Genomic DNA, 25,595 nt, shown 5'->3' with positions numbered 1-25,595 from the left:
GGGGTGGAGTTAAATGAGGGGCATAAACACCGTCTCGGATGATTGATTGATGATTGATTGATATTGGTGACAGGTAAAGACCTGACTCGTGATTAGGTTGCTTATAGATTTCTATAGACTCGGAGTTTTCGTTGTTAGAAGAATTGATTACATGCAAGAATTTTAGTTTATTTATCTTAGTCTTAAGGCTCTTTCATATTCTTTGAGCCTAGTTGATATTTTTCGCACGGTCTGTCTAATGTGTTCTTTGCTGTAAACTGGAATGAAAATGAAATGGAAAATGGAATTTTGTCTTTAACGGATCAAAGATGTTGAGAGATTTTTGGACAAATGGTAAATCTGGTTTTGACTTTATATTTCTTAATATCTTTAATGTGGAAATTATTAGAGAGAAGAGCAGAGGTAAGGTGTTTTAATTCTGGATCCAGTGACTCGGGCTGAGATAAATTGAAACTAATCAGAATATCTTGTGTATCTAATATAATGCTTTCTAAATATCCAATGAAGTGAAAGAAATTAAGTACGAAACTATCCGTTTTCCCTGTTTTAATAAAGAAGTTAGATATTTTGCTAGAGAATATGTTGGAGAACTAATAGTGCAGACAAGGGGTAATCCTGGTTGTGAATCTTTGGGAGTCCATGGAGACGAGAAACTTTAGATTCATGAGGGGTGACAGACTTTTTCACGGAGTCTGATAGCGAAGAAGCCTTAATAATAGATTTACGGCTGTAAAACTATCTTGAATCTTTTCCTGATATTCATTCGTGTTCGTGACCACCGTAGCAATACCTTTATCTCCTTTTAGGATTACGATGTCGGGATTACATTTTTGAGATTTTAGAACAATGGTTTCAGGCTTTGGAATATTAGATTTAGGCGAGTTTTTAAGGATTTTTGAGGTTTCAAATCGAATCTCATTAGCTGTTTCAGATGTCAGTTTGTTTAGGATAGACTCAACATTGGAAATGATTGCCTCCTTTAGGATAATACGTGGGGCAAGGACGAAGTATTACAGTAGCTTGTGGAAGTTTCTTTGAAAAATCTAATAGAAGTGTTAAATCAAAATGTTGTCAAATTGTAATGCGCGGCATAACCTCCAGAGACATCTAACGTTGAGGCGGAGCTGAGGACGGCCATTTATTTCTTGGCCTATTGGTTTTAAACATTCATTTTCAACCGCAGCCGTATTACGGATACAACAATCAGGAAGTTATCAGCATGATCAGGTCGAGGAAGTTGCTGCCGTGTCCCGATTCGGCGCCCAGCTATTGCTACGCCCTCATGGTCGAGTGCTGGGCGGAACAGGCCAATCGGCGTCCGAATTTTGCCGAAATCACCGAGCGGCTGAAAGTTTGGAAACAAAGCGGCTGCACCAATGGTAAATCTACTTTTGGGACTGATTAATTAATCACTTCTTAATTGACTAGTCAGTTTTTTTTTAATTATATCTTGCAATTTAATAATAGAATTCGGATTTTTATACACAGAAAATGCTTAAAATAGGCGCCTAAATATGTCTGCTTTTTCCAACAAATATGTCCAATATATACTTTTTTCTACTATCTATGTACTTTTATGCCCTTTAATCAAGAAAAGAATAGTCAAACACCGAAACAAATTACAACATTATATTTACAGTTTTTAGACATAAAAATATTAATATTTAATTAGGAGTATTTATCTTTTTATCTAATGATAAAATAGTGATTTATATTTATATGCTTATACCTAACCTATATTAAAGCATTATGGTAAAAACTATTTAGTTTTACAATTCGACCTATTATTATTATTATTGTAGCAATTGACAATTAAATGCTAAATTTTCCATGGTTAATTTTTGTCTTTTATCGCTTAATATGCTTTTGTATTTGGAGAACGTCCTTTCGATGTTTACAGAAGTAATTGGCGCGAATTTAAAGGATGCAAGGTGTTCTGGTTCCAAATAATGTAAATCATTATCAACCGTCGCATCTATTGATAATTTTAAGTAACTTTTTAGACCCTTCATTTTTTTGTTGTTACCCTATTAAATTTATCAAAAATAATTTTCCCTATTCTGCTAACACATGTTCGCATTCTTCTAATATTTAAATTGATTCTAACTCTAAACTAAAGTTAGCTTTGATATATGTCAACTAATCTATGAGTTCACATTTTTCATATAATTTTTTTTTTTTTATTGGATCAGCTGAATTTGAAAATACCATGTTTTTTATTTGATTAAAGTGATTCGCGTGAAATAAGGCTGCGTCTAACCACGTTCCTCATCGAGTAATTACGGGTTCAGGAGGTAAAGGAACATTAGACAATGTTTCTCTATATACTTGGACGCGAAGACGTGCTTTAACAAATATTTTTTTACTTTGGAAATTAAAGAATTATTTAATGAAAACTCATTCATTTCATGCGCTTAGCAAGTCATGTTGATTAAATTTTTATAATTTTTTCTTAAATTTAACCCTACTTTATTCTCTCGCATCCACTTTTATGTTTTCCAGTGGCGACGGGCTCGTCTATTTGTGATTTTTTCTCTCATGTAACCTTAAAGATAAAATATAATGTATACTATTAATTATCTAATAATAAATTAGATTGAAATAAAAATTCGAAAATTTATAATAATAAGTTTTTATCGCAATGTAAAATATATTCAATTACATATTTCAAATTAATTAAAGAGAAGTTACTACTTTTCCACAAGCCTTGCAGAATCTTTTCTTTTTTCAAAGATAGCTCTGGATGATTTTTAATCCATACAGACACCAAATGATAATTCACTTTCAGCATTTTGAATTCAATGATAGTTCACTTTCGGACGCTCGGACAGCAAATAAAATGTTTAAAATGCTTGGAAAAATTCAAAAGTACGTATGAACAGGGTAGGATGTGTTTCATTCAATCACAAGCACTACCAGTAATAATTTTCAGAAGAGGTTGTTAAAATCACATTAGATAAAAGTGTCAAACAAGAAAAGGGAGGAGGGCTTAATCCTTAAGTAACGGGATTTGAAGGCTATAAATAGAAAGTCTACAAATTGCAGATACATTTCATTTTTTATCTTATCCGATTGGAAAATTCCAGTAATAAACTAATGAATGGGTAAAAAATATGCGATTTTATGATCGAAAAATAAAAAATATCCACTTTATGTACAACAACAAAAAATATGTACTAAAGCTTCATTAATAAAAAAGATGTTTAATATGTATTTTATAATAAATTATTATGCGTTTGTGATGTCCAATTTAGCTCGAATATCGGAATAGGATACTTAGCGATTCGGAGAATCCCAATAAAAATATCTACTCCATCCATTCAATAAATAAAAATTTCATGGTATTTTTAAAATTAGCATTTGACTGGTCAAACTCACAACCCTAAGTGAATCTCTTCCTTTCTCTCTCTCTTTCTCATTGGTCACATCCATTGTTCTTTCAGGGGCGTATTTCAAATCGTTACCGCCCTCGTGTCAACCAACGCCGCACAGACGCTGCGCTAACGGTTCCAAATCTAGCCACACCTCCGATTCGCAGACCTTATGTGTGGCCAACGATAATCCGGTAGGCGGAGGCTCGCGTGATATAAATGCGGTACTGATCTCCGGTCATTTCAAGCTGTCGTCGTTGACGTGGGAACGCGAGCATCCCAGTAAGCCTTCATCGAGCCGTCACGACAGCCAGAGCAGTCTCACGTCGCGGTGCTCCAGCCTGGGCAACACCAACACCACCCAGAGTACCAACATCAGTTTGGAGGGGCGCAGGGACAAGCGGCCAAGCAGGCGCAACGTCGACTCGTTAGAGAGGCCCCTCCCCAAACACACCGTAGTCAATAGTAGCACGAGCGGGGACAATTTCGAGACCAAAATCAGAGATTGAGCGTCGGATTTTATTTTGAGTTTTTTTTATGTTTTATTTAACCTTGTTTTCCTTCCCCATTGGTTCCTATAGCCCCGTTATTCCATCAAATACTTAATTTTGTTCTTTTGCATACAGGTTGTTTCTTTTTTAAAGCGGAACTGAGTCGCTTATATGCAAGAGAGACCAGATAAGTTATTTAGAAAATGTGTATTATTCTGATTTTGGATATAATGGCTTGCTGTCTTCTGTTCCTATTTTGTTGTGCTGGCCTGGTACAGTTGGTTGTTATAATTTGTAGCCATTTATCTGTCCCTCACTCATTTTTTTTATGAACTCTTCCTGTGGCTTATTTTATTTTTCTCCCATTTGCCGTTTCGTCGGTCGGTTGTCATAATTATTTTTGTTTTCGTCCCTGTGCTTTTGAAAATTTTATTTTTTCTTTCCCGCGCCCCCATTTAAAAAGGTTTTTAAAACTTTCTGTAAATATTCATTGGTTGTTTGCTTAACATTTAAGGTAAATAAGTCACATCTATGCCAAATTATCAATGTTAATATCATTATTGTAGATTTAAGATTGCTATAGCGATAATAATATAGTTTTTTATCCGTGTAAAAGAACAAAACGAATTTTTTATGTAACATCACGTGTGAAAAGTTAAGTATCAGTGGCGGTGAAGTTAATTTTAATACAGAGCGATAAAAATTCTTAGATTAGTCGTCATTTGGCAGCTACAGTTTACCCTCCTAGTTATTTATTTTTTCGAAGCCGTTTAAAACTTTTTTTTATTTTCACAAAAGTATCTGTGCGAAACGTCACAATATGTCAGTCATGATGGTGCATCAAAATTGTAAAGAGAACGTTGTTAATAGTTTTTTAGATTATTTTTTTTATTTGATACGTTTTTTTATATGGGAGTGTCAGTGTGTTTATATATTACAATAAAAGTGTTTTATATTACTGGTTGCGAATTTATTTTCCGATAATTTTCCTTCCTCTGAATATCCAGAAATTTAACGACGACAAATACCTAAATAATGACATTATTAGGTAGAGAAAAATCTAATACAAAAAAAGCATGTTCTGACTAAACGAACAATAAAAAATCAGTACCGTTTTCGCTGTTCCGCAAAATCAAGCCAAGGGCTTGTATATCCTGGTCGAAGTGATGTCGTCGACTGACAAAACCTGCAAAAAAATCAGTAAAACCATATGTCAATAAATTACAGTGTGACAACGGGAGTTCTTTTATAAACAACCTTTAAAAATGGTGGTATTAAAAGTCAAACTCTAAAGACGTTTTTGAACCTGTAAATATGATACGATGAAAAGATGTATTTTTTATGCTCTAATAGAAAATCTAAGCATACATTTTCTATTTCATTAGCTGCAATCAACCAAATATCTTTGCTCATTAGCGATACAGCATATGCATTAAACAATATTTTCTTGCGCCAAATGGGTTAGAATTATTACCATTTTGATTTCGTCGTCGGTAAACGTGCGCTCGATGGTAGTTTCCTTGCCGTCAGCGCCTTTCTGCACCTCGACGAGCTTGTTACCGTCGACGGTGATGGTCGCTTTCACCTTGCGACCGTCTGGCGTCTCCTGGTCGAATTCTACACCCGGTTTGAATTTAGTCACCACGTTTTTGAACGTCGAATTGGAGGTTAGGACGTATTCATCACCCTGCTTATTCAGTTCCACCACCGGAGAAACGGCCCCGCCCACTTTCCTGGTAACTAGACCTACGCCTATGGTAAAACGGGACCACATTATTAGTAGTATGTACCAGAAAATACAGGACAGTCAAACAAATCACTCCAATTATTTCTAAATACCCCTCAAGAGTAATAATATGCAGAAATCAGAAATTTATTAAGAATAGTGAAATGACATTGCCAAAAAAACTAGTTAAGTTAAAAATGATATTTTTTAATTTAATTACTTTTCATTCTATTACATACCGAGTCCCAGTAGGGGCAACGAGGTATGAATTATTAGGTAAATTGGGCAAGAGAAAATACTGAAAATTATTTTCCAATTTTGAAATCGTCATTGGGGTACGTAATTGCAATCTTTAATTTTACAAAAATGTCTAATATTAACAGTTAAAGTGAGTACTATTTTCAAGTTAAAGTTGAGGCTTGTGTTCGCATTTTAATACACATGGAGTTAGGCGTTTGTGATTGCTTACCTTGCCGCCAGGTGGCTCTTTTTTTTATCATAATTGCGAAAAAAATCATTTTGTTTACGCCATTAGATGCTGAAATAGGGGTCCAACAATCCAGTAAAAGGCGCATCTCAATAGAAAAAAATGAAAAAAAAAATGAATGAGCGATGCGGCATGCGGTTAGACTTCTCGGACATATTAAAAAAATGCACGACAAGTTTAATAATTTAATCACTTAATTGATTATTTAAAGGAGCGAGCCGCTAGCTAGATGAATCACAAGACAACTAATCAATTTCTAATGCTGGATAAATTCGGACTCCCTTGCCGGCCGAATAACAGAATTATAACTGTTTTAGACGTATAATTAATACGAGTTAAAAATAAACTTTCCCATATCACCCAAACCGAAACATGGGAGAGTACCACTTAAAGGTAAGCGCGCCGACAAATATAATATTTTTCTACGGTGTATTTGATAAAAATAAAATAGCCCGCCCCGTTGGGAAATTTTTTCCCATGGAGGAAATTTTCCAAAAGTATTGAAAAAAATATCTGGATACCTGTAAGTGGCAACCAACCATTTTTATTTCATCTTTGCGTTTTCTAAATAGTCCATTATTCCTTATATGTGTGGAATAAGCTTGAATATGTAAGGTCAAGGTTTGCTTAAATTAGCCTTACTACACGACAGTAATTATTAGCGCATGTTTTGTACATAAAAGCAATTGCCCGTAATAAGATGACAAACATGGTTTGCCCAAACAATTTTCGACAGTCACACAACTGACGATGTAAACAGTGCTGTAAAACTTTCAGTTCAAGTACCTATATAGTTTACTTTAAAATTTTATCTGTATAAATATTTAGCTTCAATATATTTATGTTTTCGTTACAAAACTTTCCGTTCTAAACTAAAATTAATCACCCTTTTTACAGACTCACAAATTTACAGTAAAAATCAACTTAGGTACTAGAAGAAACTTAAGAAGTTACGTTATTTTAGACTTTGCAAACTATCCTCGTCGATTTCGATAACTATATTAGAATATTTTAACGAACAGTTTGACCAAACGAATCGTGATAAATAACGCACCTCAACAACTTGACCGTTTTAAGTAAATACTTCAATAATTTATTTGGCTTGACTGGATAAACATCATCTAAAAAAAGATGCACCTTGTACTTTGCCACAAAAAAGTACTTAAACGAGCATACTCAGTTTTTCGCAATATTTGCAAAACATATCACATATTATACGAATTTACCATCATTACAGAAGCAAAATAAATACTAATAAAAACTAAACAACTTGACAGAATTAATTAGTAATTTTTTTATATTTATATCTCTGAATTAACTCTGTGAGAAATATTGTTATGGTCCGTGAAGCAAATGGCTCATTAACCCTCGTTTCAATCGGATAGTCTGCGGAAACGTATTGATTTTAAAATTTTCCGCAACATATAAAGATTTTTCCGTGTGCTACCGAATTTCTAAGATATTTCGCGGAAAATTTATTGTTTAACCGAATTGGGCCGTTTACCTAAAGCCTTCATGTACTCGTCGAACTTCTCGCTGCTAGCGAGCTTGTATTTTTTTCCCAATAAGTCCTCCAAACCCATTTTGTTCACTACCGAGACGAATTTAATATGAAAAGCTTCGCACTCACTAATTTACTTCGACTACTCCCGACTGCAATATATAGCGAACAGACTGCCGGCAAAAGAAATAGATAACGTGGGTTCAAAGTCTGTCCGGTTCGGTTCGAAGACGGGTTGTTAAGATTTGCAACGTTGCCGGTTTGTGTTGAGAATTTTTAGCAATTATCTTTTTTAAAGTATCACTTGGTAAATGGCAAACAAGCATCGCGATAGACACGTTGCCCACGAGCGGCAACAACATTATGTCGCTTGGAGATAAACATTAAGTATGCATTTTTCCCGAAATTTAACGATGGTAGAACTTTTTTTAAATGTCTTATTAGTGATTCGGCAACAGCGACGAATATACGTCAAATTTGAAATACAGTGGCAATCAACGGCTCCTAGAAATGAATGCGAAAGAATTTATGAATATTAACCCAAGTGACATTTGTATTTGCGAAACTACACGGCAATGCTACGATATCATTTTTATTTAAAAGTTCCGCGAGGCGACACCTCGACGGGGAACTTGAAAACTGCGGCAGTGTCGTAGGTTCACGCACTGTCCCACCGATGGCGCCACGAGCCTCATCAACAACCGCGATTCTAATATATAATAATTGAAGGCTTAAGTTGCAACAATAATGCGGGTAATATGACGCCCATAAAATTTAATTCGATGGATTAACGGATATCGAATTAACGTCTTTCGTATTAATTTGGGGTCACCTAGCGACAGGATTAGATTTAAAACTCACCCAACGCTTTCATATATTCATCGAAATTGTCGCTAGACTCCAGTTTGAATTTTTTTCCGAGAACAGCGTCCACCATTTTGGAAAACTGCAAGTTAAGAAAACGTTAACTTAAAACTAATTACAATGGGTCTCCTGAATTTCGAGTCACAGCACACTGCATATTTTTAGCCCGTTAAACTTGAAACAGAAAGTAGTTCTGTGTCTGTAAATTAAAATGGGACAACGTTTTTTTTGTCGCGGCAGTTAATAGCGGCGTCTGCTTTTATAAAAATATTGTACATTAAGTTATAAGTTATATTTTTTTTTTGCCCCTTAAAAATGCACTTACCTTTTACTTCACTGATCACCACGAAAATCGCCCACTCGGATCTAAAGTGCTCTCGTCTACAAAGCCCGCTCGGAACTAAATGGGGGGGCGGAGAATTTTCAAAAGCAGCGCGGTTATTAAGAGGAGAGTATAGTTAAGTGCTCCCAATTTATTGGGAAGAATTGTCGGTTAATCGCCCATTGATCGTTTTATTAGGCTAGATTAGCTTTGGAAGCATCGCCGTTTCTACAGTCCGGTTTATTAATTCGATTTGATTATGGTACGTATGTAGTCAAATTCTTTTCAAAAACCACAAAAATACGTAATTGCTGTAGGCAATATTATTTTACCCAAAACAAGAAAAAGCGTTCAAAGACCATTTCAAGGAGACGAGAAATTATCGTTCAGGAACTAAATGTCCATCAAAATGTTATCCATAGATACGAAAATATTTTCTGACCGCTGTGCGCAAAACGGCAGGCGGGAGGCAACCAGTGGTACACGTGTCAGAAATAGGTAATGAACACATTGGTTTTCGTGGTTCAACGGTTACTTTATGATCAGAATTAGTTTCCGATTCCCGTACTATTAATTCCTTAAGTCATTTCTTGTGCTGTTAAGAGCGTTTTAAGTTTTGTGAACAAAAAAAAAATTGCTGATGTAACCACAATACAGTCAAGATACAGCCACACCATAAATGGGTTATATATCAGTTATATGTCTCTTATCAGTGCACCCTGTATGCTCTGTCATTAAAAATTCGATAGATAATAATATTTTGAAGAAATAAAGAGAAAACAGGATCCGTTAGGGGATTAAAGTATTAAGGGACTTTAAAATTAATACAGAAAACGTGATAAACTTGCATCAGTGCAGTATTAGCAGTAGTAAATACCTATAAGTAAACATTTTCAAGACCAATCAAAGCCTGCTACGGTAAAAAGACATTTTCTTCAACGTTTGGGGTTTGTGGCATTATATCACCACTTACCCATATTTGCAATATGATATGATGCAAAGATGAGAGAGATGAGAATTTGTTTCAAGAAATTTTAGTTTTTCCGCCATATTGTTACCTTTTATGAGCTCAATGACTGATATTTCTTCTTTAATTTTTTTATTTGAAGTTTACTATAGTATATCAAGCAATAATGAAAAAACAAATTCAGGTTAGATGCACACTTTTACATGTTTACTCCACACAGGTCCGTACTAGAAAAAGTGCGTGACGTCATTTAAAGACTCTCCGCGCTGTGACGTCACCCGTTCGTATCTCCTGCAATACCGAGCCGCTATGAATAAATCTACGCGACGTTTCGGCACGGAAATGTGCTTCGTACCATCCTCATTTCGTCCTCGGTGAAAATTCTTTCGATATCCACGACCCTGCCGTCGGTATCCGTTTGAACTTCCCTTAGAGTATTGGCCTCGACGTGAACCACGGCAGTGACGTTTCTGCCGTCCAGAGCTTCATGCTCGAACTCCACGCCCGGCTTAAATGCGAACGCCACAGTCTTCACGGGTGTGTGGGTGGATAGTATATACTCGTCGCCATTTTTGCAGAGCATGATCGAGGGTAGTATTGTGCTAGCCATTTTGCGCTGGACAAAATTCAATCCTGAAATAAGCACGGAGAAGAAATTTTGAAATTACATTTGCATAATTTTACAAATCCAGAGTATAAATAACAGCAACCACCACCATTCTAGTGGTAAATTTGCCATTGGTACGTTTTGTTGGCGCCCCGTATAAACAGATAATAACCGATCGCCTTTAAATACTCGTCGAAGTTATCACTCCCAACGCACTTGTACCGTTTTCCGAATATGCCGTCTAAAGACATTTTTGCACTTTACTTTCGAAATATTCCACCTGTCTCATCCATAGTCAAAAGTGAGTCTTATCTTACCATAGTTACTTCTACGTTGATAAGATTACGAGGCGTTTTAAACATTACAAAGAACATGTCTTATGTAATTATTTATCTTCCGACATTACGTGAAATGTTAAATGGATGGGTTTTTACCTTGAAGTTTACTCGGCTTTACTTTAAACACCCCATCTTAAGGGTAGCTTTACTTGACGATTAGGAGCTATCTCAAATTACATTCTAGTATTCCTATCGTCTATTCAAAATCACTGTCATTGATTTTGCGAAACATGAACTCGTGGAAATTTAAGACAAACCCAAGGACGCGAAGAAATACTACTAGAACTCTGTTGGAATACCTACGTTTGTTTAACGGTTAAAAAATAGTACATCTCCACTGTTTTCTTGTTTTTCGAAGACTACATACTGGCGAAGTTAAAAAAACCAACAACCACTAAACGAAATCTAAAAACTACGAACAAGCTTTACAGACGATTTTTTCCCGTTGCCATCGACGTCACGAGATCGGGACAACCAATGAGATTCCGTGCTCGTCAATGCAAATGACTTCTTCCTTTGTTAAGCTTATTTCTAGGATTATTATCACGAAATAATATCCAAAAATTGGCGAAAGCGTCTTTATTAATTTTTACAGTTATGTTTTTTGTGAGGCAAAAATCATAAAACTTAAATCGGATTAAAACGAATCGGATTATCTGTGTTTCATTTGTTGATTAGAAACGAGATTCAACGACTTATGAGACACCCCGTGTAGGCTAATCGTGATTTGTTGCGCCAACAAATGTTTTAATTTTATCTGCGAAAAGTAAATTTGCTTTGACGAATATAATCGTGAAATTTACGTTATTTTGGTTTGGGTTGAAGAATTAGGATGCATTGAGAGGAAATGAATGAATAAGTTACGATCCGACGACGTTAATAAGGCGTCTCCATTCAGGACGACAATTCCAGCTTAATTGAACTTAATTCGTCGAGATCATTATTCAATTATCTTTCGTCTGCGACGATATCGCCTGAGAAAATCAACGCCATACTACGTGTATGCCCGACTAAGGGCTGGAAAGTAGGAATTCGGACTTTGAATGTAAAATATAAGAAAATTACCTTGCATAGTTAAAATGCAGCTCTAATCTATCTGGAATTCATTACATCAGATCAATTTTCACAAATAAATAAAGAAAATAAATCACATATTACCACCAGAGAAAAATGTGTTCGCTTTTCTCTGTCACCACTCTTCATTCATAGGTGGCAGCACCAATCACAAAAATTATCCACACGACAATGGCAGACTGTAAATGTTATCAGCAACGTGTTTTATGAAGAACGATTAGAAAAGCCACTATATTTTTTTTTTTTAAATTAAATTATCTAGTTATTCTTTTGAATTATAGACATCTGCAATATTCCGATTGGAAAGAAAAGCACAGGTACAGTAAAAAATTAGAAAAAAAATTGATTAAAATGAAAAACTGATTGTATATTATTGATATTTTAATTAGTTTTTTGTTGTGATGCGAGCTGAAAATGTTTTTGGAAGATGAATCGACTTTTTTATTTGTTTTAACAACAGTAAAGTTTAAATCAAGTAATAATGGAAAGCGCTGAAACAATCACCAAGAAGCAATTTTGTTGTAATTTATTTTTAACAGTTGTTAAATTAGTTTTATTACTTTGGTCTTGTCCAATATATTGGTAATCATTTAACCATTTTTTTTATATTGTCAATATTGCTTTTTAATTATTGGAAACTGGAGATGCCTAGTAGGAACTTTGGTTTTTTGGGCAAACACGATATCTACGCATTAAAATTCAACGTTTGACAGCGCAAACGCGGCACTTTCCACAAACCATTCCTTGCAGCATCCCTCGAGTCAATATTTCCTGTTAGTGGAAAGTGTCTGAAAACAAAATATACGTCCACAACATTGACGGAGGGTCGAGTCAGGTTAGCATTCACCTTTTTTCCTTCTCTAAGATATATTTCTGTTTGTTGTTATTCGTTTTGGCTAAAATTAATAGTGTAGGAAAAAAATACTTATTTACTATTTGGATGCCTTTTAAGACGGAACGCCACAAAAGTTTTACGGTGGACATCATTTTCACTTTCATGAATGAAATTGGTTACCGCCACAACTTGTCAAACAAAAAAAACTACATTGAAAATATTTGAATTTTTGTGAATGTTTAAAACGATATAAAGCAGAAATTATCTCCTTGTAACTGGTTTCATTTATTGTAAAGTATGAAAAATTAAAATAATTCATTTCTGTAGACATTTTTTGGCGATTTTTGCGGAGATATTTTTTAATAAAAAAAAAATGTCACCTAAATGGTGAAATTTACTGGTCAGTTATTGAAAATGCCACAGGGAGAAGATCACGTCCAAAAACAACCGGAGATTAAATTTAAAAAAATAACTAAAATTGCTTATTCGTCGACTGTATATACTATCAAACTAGAAACCCAATTAAACTTTTCAACGGAGTTTTCGACGCCATGATATCGCTACCAATATTGTCGAAAAAGTTTTGGTTAGAACAGAAATTCAGTTTTTTCATCGATTTCGTATCAAACCCTATTTTTGTTTAATCCTGCTGGTTTCAGTATCGAATAAGATATTGGTGGTGTATCTACATGCCCTCCAATTAGCGCGTCTAAGAATGAAAGAAAAATCAGAGAGAAACATAACCTTACTTTCTTATGAATTTATAAGACATCCAATATACAGGAAAATAATTTTGGGTTATTCAGCCGTTTCCTATAAATATGCTAAATGCTCCGCAAATATTTAGATATCATGAACCAAATTTCGGATTTGACCGAATGACCCACGCTGTTGGTTGTATATCAACAATGGCCGGTGTGAGCGCACTAGAATTTGAGCTGCTAAAAAGATGTTGCTGGAAGTGATAACGAAATTTGATTGGTCCCATTTCCGTGAGGTCTATTTTGGTGACGCATTTGCTTCGATTCGTAGATAAATTACTTATATTTAGTTGTTTGAATAACGTATTGTATAAACATGCACGACATCTGTCGCGACTTTTGCAAAATTAACTGCTGAAAAAAGGCGGGGGAGAGGGTCAGTTCCGCTCGTTTTTTTTTCACTTGCTTCAACCAAATTTTTCCTCTTGACGAGGTTTAAATAAGAGTTCAATCATAAATCGTCAACCATCATAAATGACCAACTTCCTACTTCCTACTGTAATTCTTCCTGCGTCGGTTGCTATTTTGTCGAACTTGCCAAGAATTACATTTTAGAGGATTGCAAAAATCACGAGACAAATACATAATAATTGTACATTATCTTGGTCACGTTCTTCGGTGGTCGCATTAGCCAGTCATATGATTTCCGACACTATCAATATTGTCGATTAATTAAAAATAAAGGCGACTCAATACGGCACCAATGGCGTGTCGCAAAACCACAGTAGGAAGTTTATTTGTTCAAATCACAACTGACAATTTTATGAGTTATGAGTTTATTTGGCTCCTGCAAAACGTGAATATAATATTTTTTAATTATTCAAAAGGTAAAAAAGAAATTATCTACCATCTAACACGCAGCCGATAATACTATCTAGGGAAAATTAACAAAAATATTGTAATAAACGCCCAAATCGCATATGTACGGCGACATTTGGGCCAGATAGGTTTTCCCCCTCCTCTTCCACATACCTTCAAGTTTATTGGCGCGTTTACTATGTAAACATGCATGGAAATAATCTGAAACTGTCCCGAGTTTTGATGGACTTTGAGTATTTTGAATAGCTAATATTGCATTTTTTTTGGATAATCACTCGTTATTTTCATTTAATGTCAACACTAAATCGTTTTAGTACTTATTTAATAATTATTGGGAAGTAGCGTAGGTTAGGGTCACAGGTAGGGTAAAAATAATACTATTGCATTCAAGTTTGGCATATAAGTATTATCTTGAAATATATATAATTAAATATTGTTACACATAAATACATAAAACTAGCGAACAAAACGATTTACTTTTTAAACTTTGTGTTTTACGGCATTCGGAGATGGATTTTTCTTTAGAATTTCACTTGTGGCATTCGATGTTGTTGCTAAAAGCTCAGAAAATACCTGCTGAGCTTCTTTTTTGGCATTTTTGAAATGAAGTCTCTAGATAATCCTGCTTCTGTTGGTGGCTTCTGGTAATAGGGTGGGAACAGCAGTTTTTTTTTTTTATAGAAACTTTTTTAAAGGTAAACCTAAAATTTAATTTTGTGGTGAATTCAATGTGTTACTCAAGACAAAAAAAACCTAATAACTCATTTTGTAAGTCTGTTTCGTAATCATTTTCAGTAGAATGAACTGAGCAGACATAGCTTTTATCTGGATTAAGTTTGTCCTCTCTTCTACATCGAACTATCCACTCGTTCCGTATAGTTCGAGATGCTAGATCTTTCCTCTTGGGAAAGGGATGAGAACTACATTTTCGAGATACATGAGACATTTCGTTCCAGCCATACCTAACTATTTTTTGATGTAACTTATCCCACTGAAAAAGGTAAAAGAAATGTATTTCTTACTATTACCTATATTATTATGTGTAATATTTTGAGCTTACCTCCTAACTAATAACACCGCTAATAAGCAGCCGGAAAACAAAACTTTTAAGTCTTTGTTTAAGGTTAAAAATACTGTTTTTCTCAGTTCTCGCCACTCAAGCACATACAATTTTTAAGTATTTGTTAAAGCTTAAAAACACTGTTTTGTCCAAGTTTTTTTACAGAAATACAATTAACACAAACATAAGCGCACCACTTACTAGTTTAAATTATTTTGATTGTTCAAAGAACATAAAACACAACGGTTTAATACGCCTTCAAATGCATTGACAGAATACACAAAAACCGTTAGAGGACTTCGCTTATGTCACGAGCGTGTGTCTTATGGGATTGGGCAATCCTATTAGGTTTACGATTTTCAAAATTTCAGGAAACTATTGATGGGTTTAAATAGTTTTTATATTATTTGAAAGACTGTTAAAAGATTTCGCTGCAAATTGCATAGGAGTGTATAACATTTTTTCTGTACAGTAATTACGAATTTTGTTTGTGTACATAATTATTGTATTTATTTTCCGACTACCCCTCATTAACGCATATCGTTCTAATAGCAGTATTACATTCAACTGATAAATTTTTATATTACTGGAACTTTATTTTGTAATATATATGCATTTTTTTAAAGTCTGTTTTATTACATGTACTTTGTTTAGTCGATAACCTATGTTTTAAATTAATTAATAATTGAAATGATGATATATATTGTTTTTGGTACTTTATCTAGATGATCTCCAAGTTTAGTGATTCGTCCATAACAAAACCCAAATATTTTATTTATATTTTATCTAATTCTCTATCATCAACATTACCTATTTGTTTATTTTTGGATATTTCCATGTTCCATCAATTTATACTTATTCCCGTTCTTGTAAACGAGAGTTGTATCCTTAGCAAACAAAGAAAAAAAGGCACTTCTTACACTGATAATATATAATGAGTAACGTCCCAAGCACTGAACCTTGTGGCGCCCCATGACGATTGGATTGCTTATTACTAATTTTATCACCTAGCTTAACATATTGACATTTATTTTTTAAATAACATTCAATTAATTTTAGGAAGTTACCGTAGTGTTCCACTTTATTAACGTTTTTTTACCGGTAAAGTACGTTATGCATTCACATCTAGGCTTGCCTAGTTAAAATTGTTCCATATTCTTTACTTTGTCCGTCCGAAATAACCTGCCGTAGTTATCAAATATTACTATCATACTTTCACTATTCTATGTACAATTATGAAGCACAGTGGTCATAGAAGAGAAACAAATAAATTTATATTAATAACACAGCATATTTGTATATTTTTGGGGGTCCTTTTTCTAAAAAATGCGCCATGTTTTTGCTGAGTCACGCAGTTCGTTTCAGCGATAGCGAAAAAGGTTTTTTTGTTGAGCCGCAAAGAAGAACATTATGCAAAGACAAGAATTTTCCAAACACAATGACCAATGTCGAAGAAAACGCCCGTGTTTCATTTAAAAAAGTAATTGATAAGTTTGTTGGGTACTCTAAGGACGAAATCTACGAAAGTATTATTCAAAATATATTACAACACTTTTAGGTTGTAATATGAGTTTGAAAGTGCATTTCCTGTTTTCACACTTGAACTATTTTCCTGAAAATCTTGGAACAATCAGCAATATCAAGGCACATGAGCAGAACGATGGTGGCGGACCACTGCTGGATGTTAAAACGGGATATGCCCGTGAAAACACACAGCCTATGTCCGCACAACGCAAAAAGACATTGAAAAAAGTCTGACTAAAGTTTTTTTTTTATTTTTTTTGAATAGGATTCCATTTTTATACCGAATAAAGAAATTAATTATTTTGGAAATATCTTTTTTTCCCTTTGATATTTGCAAAAAACCTCACGCATTTGAATTTTGTAGACATGCGTAATTCAAAGAACTAAACTTTTTAACAACATTCACAAATAAAATGAACTTTCATATTAAAAATACAGGAAACAAATTCGGGTAGAATCAGAGAGATCCCTTTGAAGTTTCCTTAGAGCAAATAGAACATAAGTCTTGCGTATTTGTTAATTGTGGTTTTGAACTGCCCTTTTCAGAATCGGATTCGTTTTTGGGAACTTCGCACTTCCCAAAATATTGATATAAAAATTCATTAATTAGAGGATTTTGCGTGATGCACATTTGGCAACCAGGTAAAACATGAAATGTTAAATCATTACGAACTAAACTCGGGTGACAATGCGGACTTTGCCTAGGAAAATCTATATGATTAACTTAATTGTTATTAAATTAAATTAATTTAATTTGATTTTTGGTCAAAAAATTTAAAACAACACACCACTGCTCCGCTAAACCTTTTTTTACCATAGCCGAGGAGGCCCACACTTGTTTTCGGCCCTATCTGATTGATTGCGTCATTATACATTGTTATGTTCCGAAAGACATTTAGAAAATAACATTCCTAATCGGCTTAGCTTGGAGGCCTCCCCTCCAGTAACCCGAAGACTTATAAATTGCTCCGCAGTCTAAAGTAAGCCGTTCAGTCCCGTTTTTTTTTTAAATAAAAATGCTGCATTGATTTCGTGAGGGCTAACGCTACCTTTGCAGGTTTCAGCCGAGTCAGTTCGCATACCGGTGAAAAGGTGGCGAAGTTTGAGGGAAAAATTTTTTCAGCCGTCAATAATTTCTTTTCCACGTCGCCTCTCGTCAACCAGATCAAAGACCTGATGGTAAGTACAAGCTTGGGTGTAATTTTGGTTAGTCACGGATATCAAACGAAAAAAAAAATACGGAGGCTAATTATAAACGTTTATTATCTCTTAAAATAGAAAAAGGCTTGTTAATTTTGTGGATTTGCGGTTGGTTCGTAGTCGCCGACGGTTGAGGATGGTCAAGGTGAAGTGTGTTTATTTCGCTCAAGTAATTCTGGTGCATTAGTATCGGTAATAATAAACGTCACACTTTAGTTCCGGTAGATCACGACTTCTAAAATTAACTCAAAAAGTTCACCATACTTTTTTTCTTTTATGCCACCTTGTGAGATAGAAAGAAAGGTAAAAATTGCTATAGACAGATATTTTTACTTAGAATCTTTATTTTTTTTATTCTTTTCTGCTTTCTTAAAAATGCAATATTTTAACATATACGTAAGTTTGCCATATAATCATAGATATTAAATTAAAATTAATTGGACATGTGAGTTAGCTCTATGCGTAGAAGATTTTTGCTGTGGGAACAGAAAGCAAAATGTATATCACATTAATAGATATTAAGAAAAAATGTTGTCTGTTGTGGTCTTATTTATATTTTAACCGGCAGCTACCGAGTTATTAATTAAATTATGATGATATACTTTATGATTACATTTTAAGTTGCTATTTCCAAAAGGCCGCAGCCGAATTTAATTCAATAAAATTAATGGTGGACCAACCAATCGGGCGTTTAGATCTTTGAACAGCGAGACCTCTCATTAATATATTTTTTTCGTTTGGTTTTACTTAAAACACAAAATTTTCATGAGTCTACAAAATGCAACCAATCGGGCATCTAGATCTTTGGAAAGTAGACCTATTATAATGATGAACGCTCTAAGATTTTGACCAGCTGGTGGCCTGCTTGGTCGCCAGACGTCTCATTAATAGATTCCTTCCTTTGGTCTTACATAAAACACAAAATTTACCTGAGTCTACAAAATGCAACCAATCGGTCATTTAGATCTTTAGAAAGTAAACCTATCGTAAGGATGAATGCTTTAAGATTTTGAACAGCTGGACAAGTAAGGGCGCCAGATCTCTCATTAATAGATTTTTTCATTTGGTTTTACTTAAATAACAAAATTTACATGAGTCTACAAAATGCTACCAATCGGGCATCTAGATCTTTGGAAAGTAGACCTATCGTAATGATGAATGCTCTAAGATTTTGACCAGCTGGACAAGTAAGGTGGCCTGCTCGGTCGCCAGATCTCTCATTAATAGATTTCTTCGTTTGGTCGTACATAAAACACAAAATTTACCTGAGTCTACAAAATGCAACCAATCGGGCATTTAGACCCTTGGAAAGTAGTTCTATCGCAATGTTGAATGCTCTAAGATTTTGAACAGCTAGACAAGTAATGGCGCCAGACCTCTCATTAATGGATTGTTTCGTTTGGTTTTACTTATAACACAAAATTTACGTGAGTCTACAAAATGCAACCAATCGGGCATTTAGATCTTTGGAAAGTAGACCTATCATAATGATGAATGCTCTAAGATTTTGACCAGCTGGACAAGTAAGGCAGCCTGCTTGGTCGCTAGACATCTCTTTAATAGATTTCTTCCTTTGGTTTTACTTAAAAACAAAATTTATCTGAGTCTTAAAAATGCAACCAATAGGGCATTGAGATCTTTGGAAAGTAGACCTGTCATAATTGGACGAGAAAGAGCAATGGTCTGTAAATTTTTATAAAATTAAAGCTAGAAATAACACGGCGATTGAAATAATAATATATTTATTTGAGGAGACGAAAAATGACAATCATTTTTCTTTTTGACTTACCTTGATGCAAATATGACTGGCACAATTTCGGAATACTTGACGGCACTCGAACTTCTAATTCCTGCACGCGGAAAATGCTCTCACGTTGGTTAGTTTTGGTTAGTTTCCTTAGTACCTGAGTCCTACTAGTACCGATCATAGCGGAGCATGACACCGGAGCCACATAGGAGTTTTTTCTGGCCATATACCCAGTGAGATTGTCCAAAAATACGCGGAAAATAATATCAATTTGGTCGATATAAAAATTCCCGAATTATAAAAATTAAAGAGTAAAAATAACACAAAACAATTCCGATTGGACGGAACAGTGATGAATGCTCGAATATTTTGAACAGCTGGACAAGTAAGGTGACTTCTTTCATTAATAGATTTTTTTCGTTTGGTTTTAATTAAAAAACAAAATTTACCGGAGTCTACAAAATGCAGCCAATGGGACATTTAGATCTTTGAAAAGTAGACCTATCATAATGATGAATGATGTATAATTTTCAACCTTTTTTTTGACGCGTAGTTTACTATGTTTACTATTTACAAATCTTTTGGATTCCTCTTTTCGCCAATCATCCTATTGGCTACTTCAAAGCTTAACTGAAACCACTTCTGGCATTTAGATCTTTGGAAAAGAGACCTATCATAATGATGAATGCTCTATAATTTTGAATATCTTTTTAGAAGCATAGTTTACTATGTTTACTAATTACAAATCTTCTCGATTCCTTCTTTCGCCTATCATATAGAATGTTTATTACCTACTATTACTATACTATTACTAAGTGCAATCAAAATTTGTGTTCCTTTAAAGAAATACTATCAATAGCAGTTTTTACCTTTTTTGGATCTTACAGGGCGTCCCAAGGATGATACCGTCTCATGAAACCTATTAATTTTATTTCTCACAACTGTATATCCCCGTGATTACAATTAATTTGGGACACAGTCTACAGTTTCGGTTGATGCTAAGCTAAATCATTACGTAAAACTCGCAACACCTAGTATATTTTATTAGCGTTTCCTTTGGAGTAGCTACAACCTACTAAATCATGCTTAATGAGCCTTCGAAGCAAGAACAAAACTCCAACACGACGGGCATAAAATGAATCTTAATGATGCTCAATTGAAATTTGTAACTACAGCAAAAAATCTGGGAGTAATATTGAATACCCAGTTTCCATTTAAGGACCATTTAAAATCAATTAACCACAAAATATACTACTTAGTAAAAAAACTCCACAATAACAAATATATATTAGGCAAGAGTTTGAGAAAGAATTTAACTGAGTACTCGAATCTTTTATTTGGCATTTATAAAATTTGAAAAGTTCTTAAAATATTCTCGCTGTGATAGTTTTCGTTCATGTCAAACAATGAAGGAAAACGCCTCTCGACACGAAACGTCGCGTCATAGGTCTATCTTTACCGTTGAACTAGTCTTGAAATGCACTCTCCGAATGTTCTATTTAAAATAAGCCAGTTTGTACCTAGCCTATCGTCTACATGGAGGCAAAAAAAAACTTTAGAAATTTTATTCAATCTTTATATTATTTTTTTTAATTCACCATTTCGCATTTCGATTTCTCGAAAGAAAAAGTCTTCTTACAGTAGCCAGTAAAGCTGACAGTCCTAAGCAAATTCTTTGAAAATGTAAAACCTGTTGTTTATTTTTTCTCTGAAAGCTAGACATATATTCAGCGTTGCTATTTCTATAGCACAGTGTACATGTTAAGCAACATTGGACCTAAAATCTCGACGAGGAACGCCACAGTGACGACTACCATCCCGCCTACCCAAAACCAAAACACGAGACTCAACTGCTCCAAGCCTATAACCTTCGACTGCATCAGGTTCATCCTGCTCTCCATGAACAGCACCTTCCTGATAAGGCCTCGTCTCTCGTAATCGACCAACCCGGACGCGACCGCGTGATAAATCACCATGTTGAGCCGCCCGAACGCGGGATACCCCTTGGTGAACATGAACTGGTTGTAGCTCTCAAGCATCGGAAAACCGATATGTAAAATGAAATTGCTAGTGACTGGATCCAAAAAGTGCTCCAGCCTGGTGCAAATGAGCACAAAGCTGTTCTTCAGTATGGTGGACAGCAAAATGCATACCAGCAGGTAGGAAACCATGATTATACGGAACGTGCACTTGTCCAACATACCCACCGCGCCGACTTCTATCAAGCACTGATAAAACCAAGTGATCAGAGTGATCCACGAGGTGCGGTAGAAGATTTTGACCACGATCATCACCGCTAAGATTGACGTTGTCAGTACGGCGACGGTTTTCGGCCGAAATATGTTGCAGATGCGCTTCCAAGTGGTCTGATAGGTAGGGCTTGGCGACACCACATGGTAAGCGTCGTAGTACCATATGTACGAACCTTGGAAGTCGTTTGCCGTTTCGTAGGTGGCGTAATACCACCCAGACAGCACATCGTAGGTTCGGTTTAGTAGCGAATTCATGCTGTCGTCTTCGTACAGGCCGGTACGGTCATTTTTTGGTCCTTGATGTTCGAATTCCCTCAACACCGATTCTAGCCGCATACCCGTATGGTGGGAGATCATTTTCAGCACGTGCTGTTCTATGCCCTCGCCATCTGTTGTAACGTACGGTCTCATATGTTTGAAGTATGTCTTTAGCGTGGTGTTCCTCCATAGTTGCGGCAACGTAGCTGCAATAAAGCATTTGGACGTCGACAAAGATAATTCTATATTTATATCGCATATTTTTCATAATATGTTCCCATATTCTGTTTAAAGTAACAACTTTGTGTTCTGAGGCGTTTATTTTGTAAAAAATTTTGATTAAAATAAGAGTTGATATTTTTAACAAATAAAAAAATATATTTAGGAATTTAGGAATACATGCGTTGTGTAAGTTAAATTTTTATCTCTTGCAGAAATGATTCGAAATACAAAAGACAAAAAAGTTTCAAGCTATCATTTAATTATAGGCCAAAAATCAAGTATAAAAACAAGGAGTTTCAAAAAACAATACAATACAATACAAATACAATATTAAAAAATACGACTCTTTCAAAACACGACTCTGTAAAAGATGCCTCAAAAATTCGTGATTTTTTATTAGCATCACTTGCTAAAACCTCAAAAAACTCTAAAATCATCTTTTAGCGACGCTTCCGTGCAAAATATCTAAATTTTATCGAGCAGTACTTTTTCTAACCGAATAATAGTTATATTGTGGGCTAAGTTTCCTAAAGCCCTTTTGCGGGATGCACTTTTTTTATTACTTATTAACCAAACTAAATTTATTTTTTAATGCATTCATCGGTTTTGGGCTGGGTTAACAAAAAATCAATTTCTTATATCGTCTTGGCAATTTTAATGGCCTCCTTCAGGAGAGAGTTCCTATATACTTAAGATCGTGTTCATAATAGAAGCAAAATTGTCGAACCTCCCGATCCTCGTTTTAATGTTTCAAGGGACTACTTCTAATAATATAGGAAATTTATATTAAAAAATAATACATTTATAGTGAAATAACATTCTTGACAACAAAACTTTTATTTAAAAAACAACTAAATTCCTAACGCAGTTCGATATGTAAGTAATCGAAAAGTATGTTCCCTTGTAAATTAGAAAATATCGTGTTATATTTAATTTGATTACGTTATTTAAATTTATAAAAAATGTATAAAGTTTTTTATCATTGGGATATAAAACATGGTCTCTTGTTGCACTCTACTGTAAATTTATATGATAATTTAAATATTTCTTATTACACTTTGAGAAAGTTCAAATTATTGAAACATTTTGAAGCATTTTGGCAGTTGAACCCAAAAATGCAATAATATAAATGGATTCCATTAAAAAAAATACATATTGGGATAACCTGTATGGTATGAAAGTGATTTTTAAAAATATTCGCACTTCGTAGATCACAGAATTAAAACTTTTTGAAAACCTATTGGTCATATTCAGTGCAGTACAGCGTGAATTACCCTCTATATCAAAAGCCCTAAGGCTTCGCAGTTTAGCGACAATTTTTTGCGCTGAAGGTTTTATTATAAGGTAACGAATATTTGAGCATTATAAGCTTAGCTTTTATAACAAATTTTATAGTTTTATAAGAAACATCTAAAAATTTGAAACGTTTCCGTTGGTTACTTCCGTTTTTTTAAAAAGGTTAAAAACCTTATTATAATACTTTGACTTTTTGGGTTTTAAAGCTTAATTATAAATCTTAAAACATCTAATAAACATTGAACCACGTTTAGTTTAATTATAAATTTTATCTGAATATTTATAAAAATCAAAACCTGCTTCTCTCAAGAACAAATAAACAACTGAAAAGTGGGGTTGTGATTTCATAATTGACATTTGACATGTGCTCGCTAACAGTTTTCAATTGGATTTCTAACAACTTTTAATTTTATAGCGGTTTTTATAAACAACCTTTTGGTAAATTATCCAACGATAAAATCAGATAAAAAAAGAAAAAAATTCCAGGATTTTTAATATTACTTAAAAATCAACTTTTCAAAAAGCCAACCTGGTGAACATGGCGTATTTTTATGCGACAGGCATTGTTATGTTTTTTGAATTGGCGTGAATACCTGCATTTGAAGCATCTGAAACTAGAAGTCGTATTACTTCAAAATTTATAATTAAAATATGATCTTGGTGCCAAAATAAAAGGTAACGACAATGGGAGGTAAAAGTCTTATATGAGACTCGAATTTAATTTAGAGCAACTCAATCGTTTCTCAAGCAATTGAAAGGTGTTATCATTTTTTTAAATAGGTAAGATAAGGTCAATTTGCACTATAGGGCCAAACGCATGAAAATGACATTTTATCGAATAAAATAAGTTTCTGAACTTGACTTGATATGGCGACCTCAAAGAAAATTAATTTAATTTAATTAATTTAAAAAAATTATATATTTTTTTAAATTTCACCGGTTTGTCTACCGAATCAAACTCCAGTGAAATGTATATACTATACAACACTGCAGTAGCTTACCTTTTTTTTGGTAGCTATTACCTGGTAGCTGCCGTCAAACAGGTAAGTTGATGGTAATAGTTGCACTCTTTTGTCAAGTTTTGATTCGAACACTATACCGCCCTGCTGGATATCACGAAAACGTACTATTCTCATTGCGCAAAATTGAACCCTGAAATTGGTAGTTGAGGAAGACCAGACTTTAATAATAGAAAAAGAAAATGGAGACGATTCTTCTATCTTGGAAAATGATGCAACTACAGACGTTTCTGATCCTGATTAATCTATTACTGTTGTTGTACAATCACTTATTCTACTATATAAATATTGTTTAATGAAGAGTTTTTCAATTTTCTGTTAGATATGGATTAATAGTTTTTTTTAAGGATATATAATTCTTTTATTGGTTCAAAAGCCTTTAACTTTACTGCGTTTACCTATTCCAAGTTTCCCAAAAGCTAAAAAATCATCTTATGCACTCAAAAACACTGCTCTATAGTCAAGTAATTTTATCCTAGCATTGTATCCTTTTCTATGACGAGAAGTAAGTACGTGCAGTCCTTCTTTGTCTTGGATGTCGCATGTTCCGAATTTTTTAATTTAAATGTTTTACATTAAATAACTTTTATTTTAAGGCTAGTCCGTATTGGTCGACAAAAGAGTGCAATTATTAATATCAACTTACCTGTTTGACCGCAGCTGCCAGGTAATGGGGACCGAGGTAAACTACTGTGGTGTTGCATATTGAATATAGTATATACTTTTTACTTTTTTAAATTAAAAATAATGTAGAACATTTCCGTTGAGGTTGCCATGTTCAGAAACTTATTTTATTTGTTAAAATGTTCTTTTATCTGGATGATACTGTGGTGAAGGTCGATCTTAGTTCGGAT

The 25,595-nt window shown here is 34.3% G+C and overlaps 4 protein-coding genes across 8 annotated transcripts in view; 2 read left to right on the top strand and 2 right to left on the bottom strand.

The window, feature by feature from the left end:
- LOC132706849 (tyrosine-protein kinase transmembrane receptor Ror-like) overlaps nt 1–4,670 on the top strand; it is an 86,205-nt gene extending 81,535 nt beyond the window's left edge. For both annotated transcript variants that reach the window (XM_060678441.1, XM_060678440.1), the window contains exons 17-19: nt 1,184–1,379; nt 3,444–3,565; nt 3,620–4,670. In XM_060678441.1, coding sequence (XP_060534424.1) covers nt 1,184–1,379; nt 3,444–3,565; nt 3,620–3,880 — 579 coding nt within the window. In that variant the 3' untranslated portion in view covers nt 3,881–4,670. The remainder of the gene's footprint in view (nt 1–1,183; nt 1,380–3,443; nt 3,566–3,619) is intronic.
- A 140-nt stretch (nt 4,671–4,810) lies between these two features.
- LOC132706850 (fatty acid-binding protein, adipocyte-like) lies at nt 4,811–8,916 on the bottom strand. Of its 3 annotated transcripts, none has more exons than XM_060678444.1 (4): nt 8,766–8,916; nt 8,438–8,522; nt 5,337–5,614; nt 4,811–5,048 (listed from the first exon to the last, which is right to left on the bottom strand). In XM_060678444.1, exons 2-4 carry the CDS (start codon nt 8,511–8,513, stop codon nt 4,995–4,997), a joined length of 408 nt encoding a protein of 135 aa, XP_060534427.1. In that variant the 5' UTR covers nt 8,514–8,522; nt 8,766–8,916; the 3' UTR covers nt 4,811–4,994. The 3 variants fall into 3 exon arrangements, with proteins under 3 accessions (XP_060534427.1, XP_060534426.1, XP_060534425.1); XM_060678443.1 differs by lacking the exons at nt 8,438–8,522; nt 8,766–8,916 and adding an exon at nt 7,580–7,835 and having other exon boundaries at nt 4,811–4,890; nt 4,974–5,048; XM_060678442.1 differs by lacking the exons at nt 8,438–8,522; nt 8,766–8,916 and adding an exon at nt 7,580–7,832.
- Nucleotides 8,917–9,876: 960 nt separating this feature from the next.
- LOC132706514 (probable fatty acid-binding protein) lies at nt 9,877–11,105 on the bottom strand. 2 transcript variants are annotated; one of them, XM_060677876.1, is made up of 3 exons: nt 10,978–11,105; nt 10,085–10,362; nt 9,877–10,020 (listed from the first exon to the last, which is right to left on the bottom strand). In XM_060677876.1, exons 2-3 carry the CDS (start codon nt 10,337–10,339, stop codon nt 9,976–9,978), a joined length of 300 nt encoding a protein of 99 aa, XP_060533859.1. In that variant the 5' UTR covers nt 10,340–10,362; nt 10,978–11,105; the 3' UTR covers nt 9,877–9,975. The 2 variants fall into 2 exon arrangements, with proteins under 2 accessions (XP_060533859.1, XP_060533858.1); XM_060677875.1 differs by lacking the exon at nt 10,978–11,105 and adding an exon at nt 10,509–10,787.
- Nucleotides 11,106–12,487: 1,382 nt separating this feature from the next.
- The window catches only part of LOC132706079 (neo-calmodulin-like), a 29,136-nt gene continuing 16,028 nt past the window's right edge, over nt 12,488–25,595 (top strand). Inside the window, exons 1-2 of the mRNA XM_060677163.1 lie at nt 12,488–12,583; nt 17,805–17,926. Of these exons, the coding sequence (XP_060533146.1) occupies nt 17,924–17,926 (3 nt within the window). The 5' untranslated portion in view covers nt 12,488–12,583; nt 17,805–17,923. The remainder of the gene's footprint in view (nt 12,584–17,804; nt 17,927–25,595) is intronic.

This window comes from Cylas formicarius, unplaced genomic scaffold, assembly GCF_029955315.1.
Source record: "Cylas formicarius isolate icCylForm1 unplaced genomic scaffold, icCylForm1.1 PGA_scaffold_8__14_contigs__length_24414737, whole genome shotgun sequence".
Lineage (NCBI taxonomy): Eukaryota > Metazoa > Arthropoda > Insecta > Coleoptera > Brentidae > Cylas > Cylas formicarius.
This window is presented reverse-complemented; position numbering and strand designations above follow the sequence as displayed.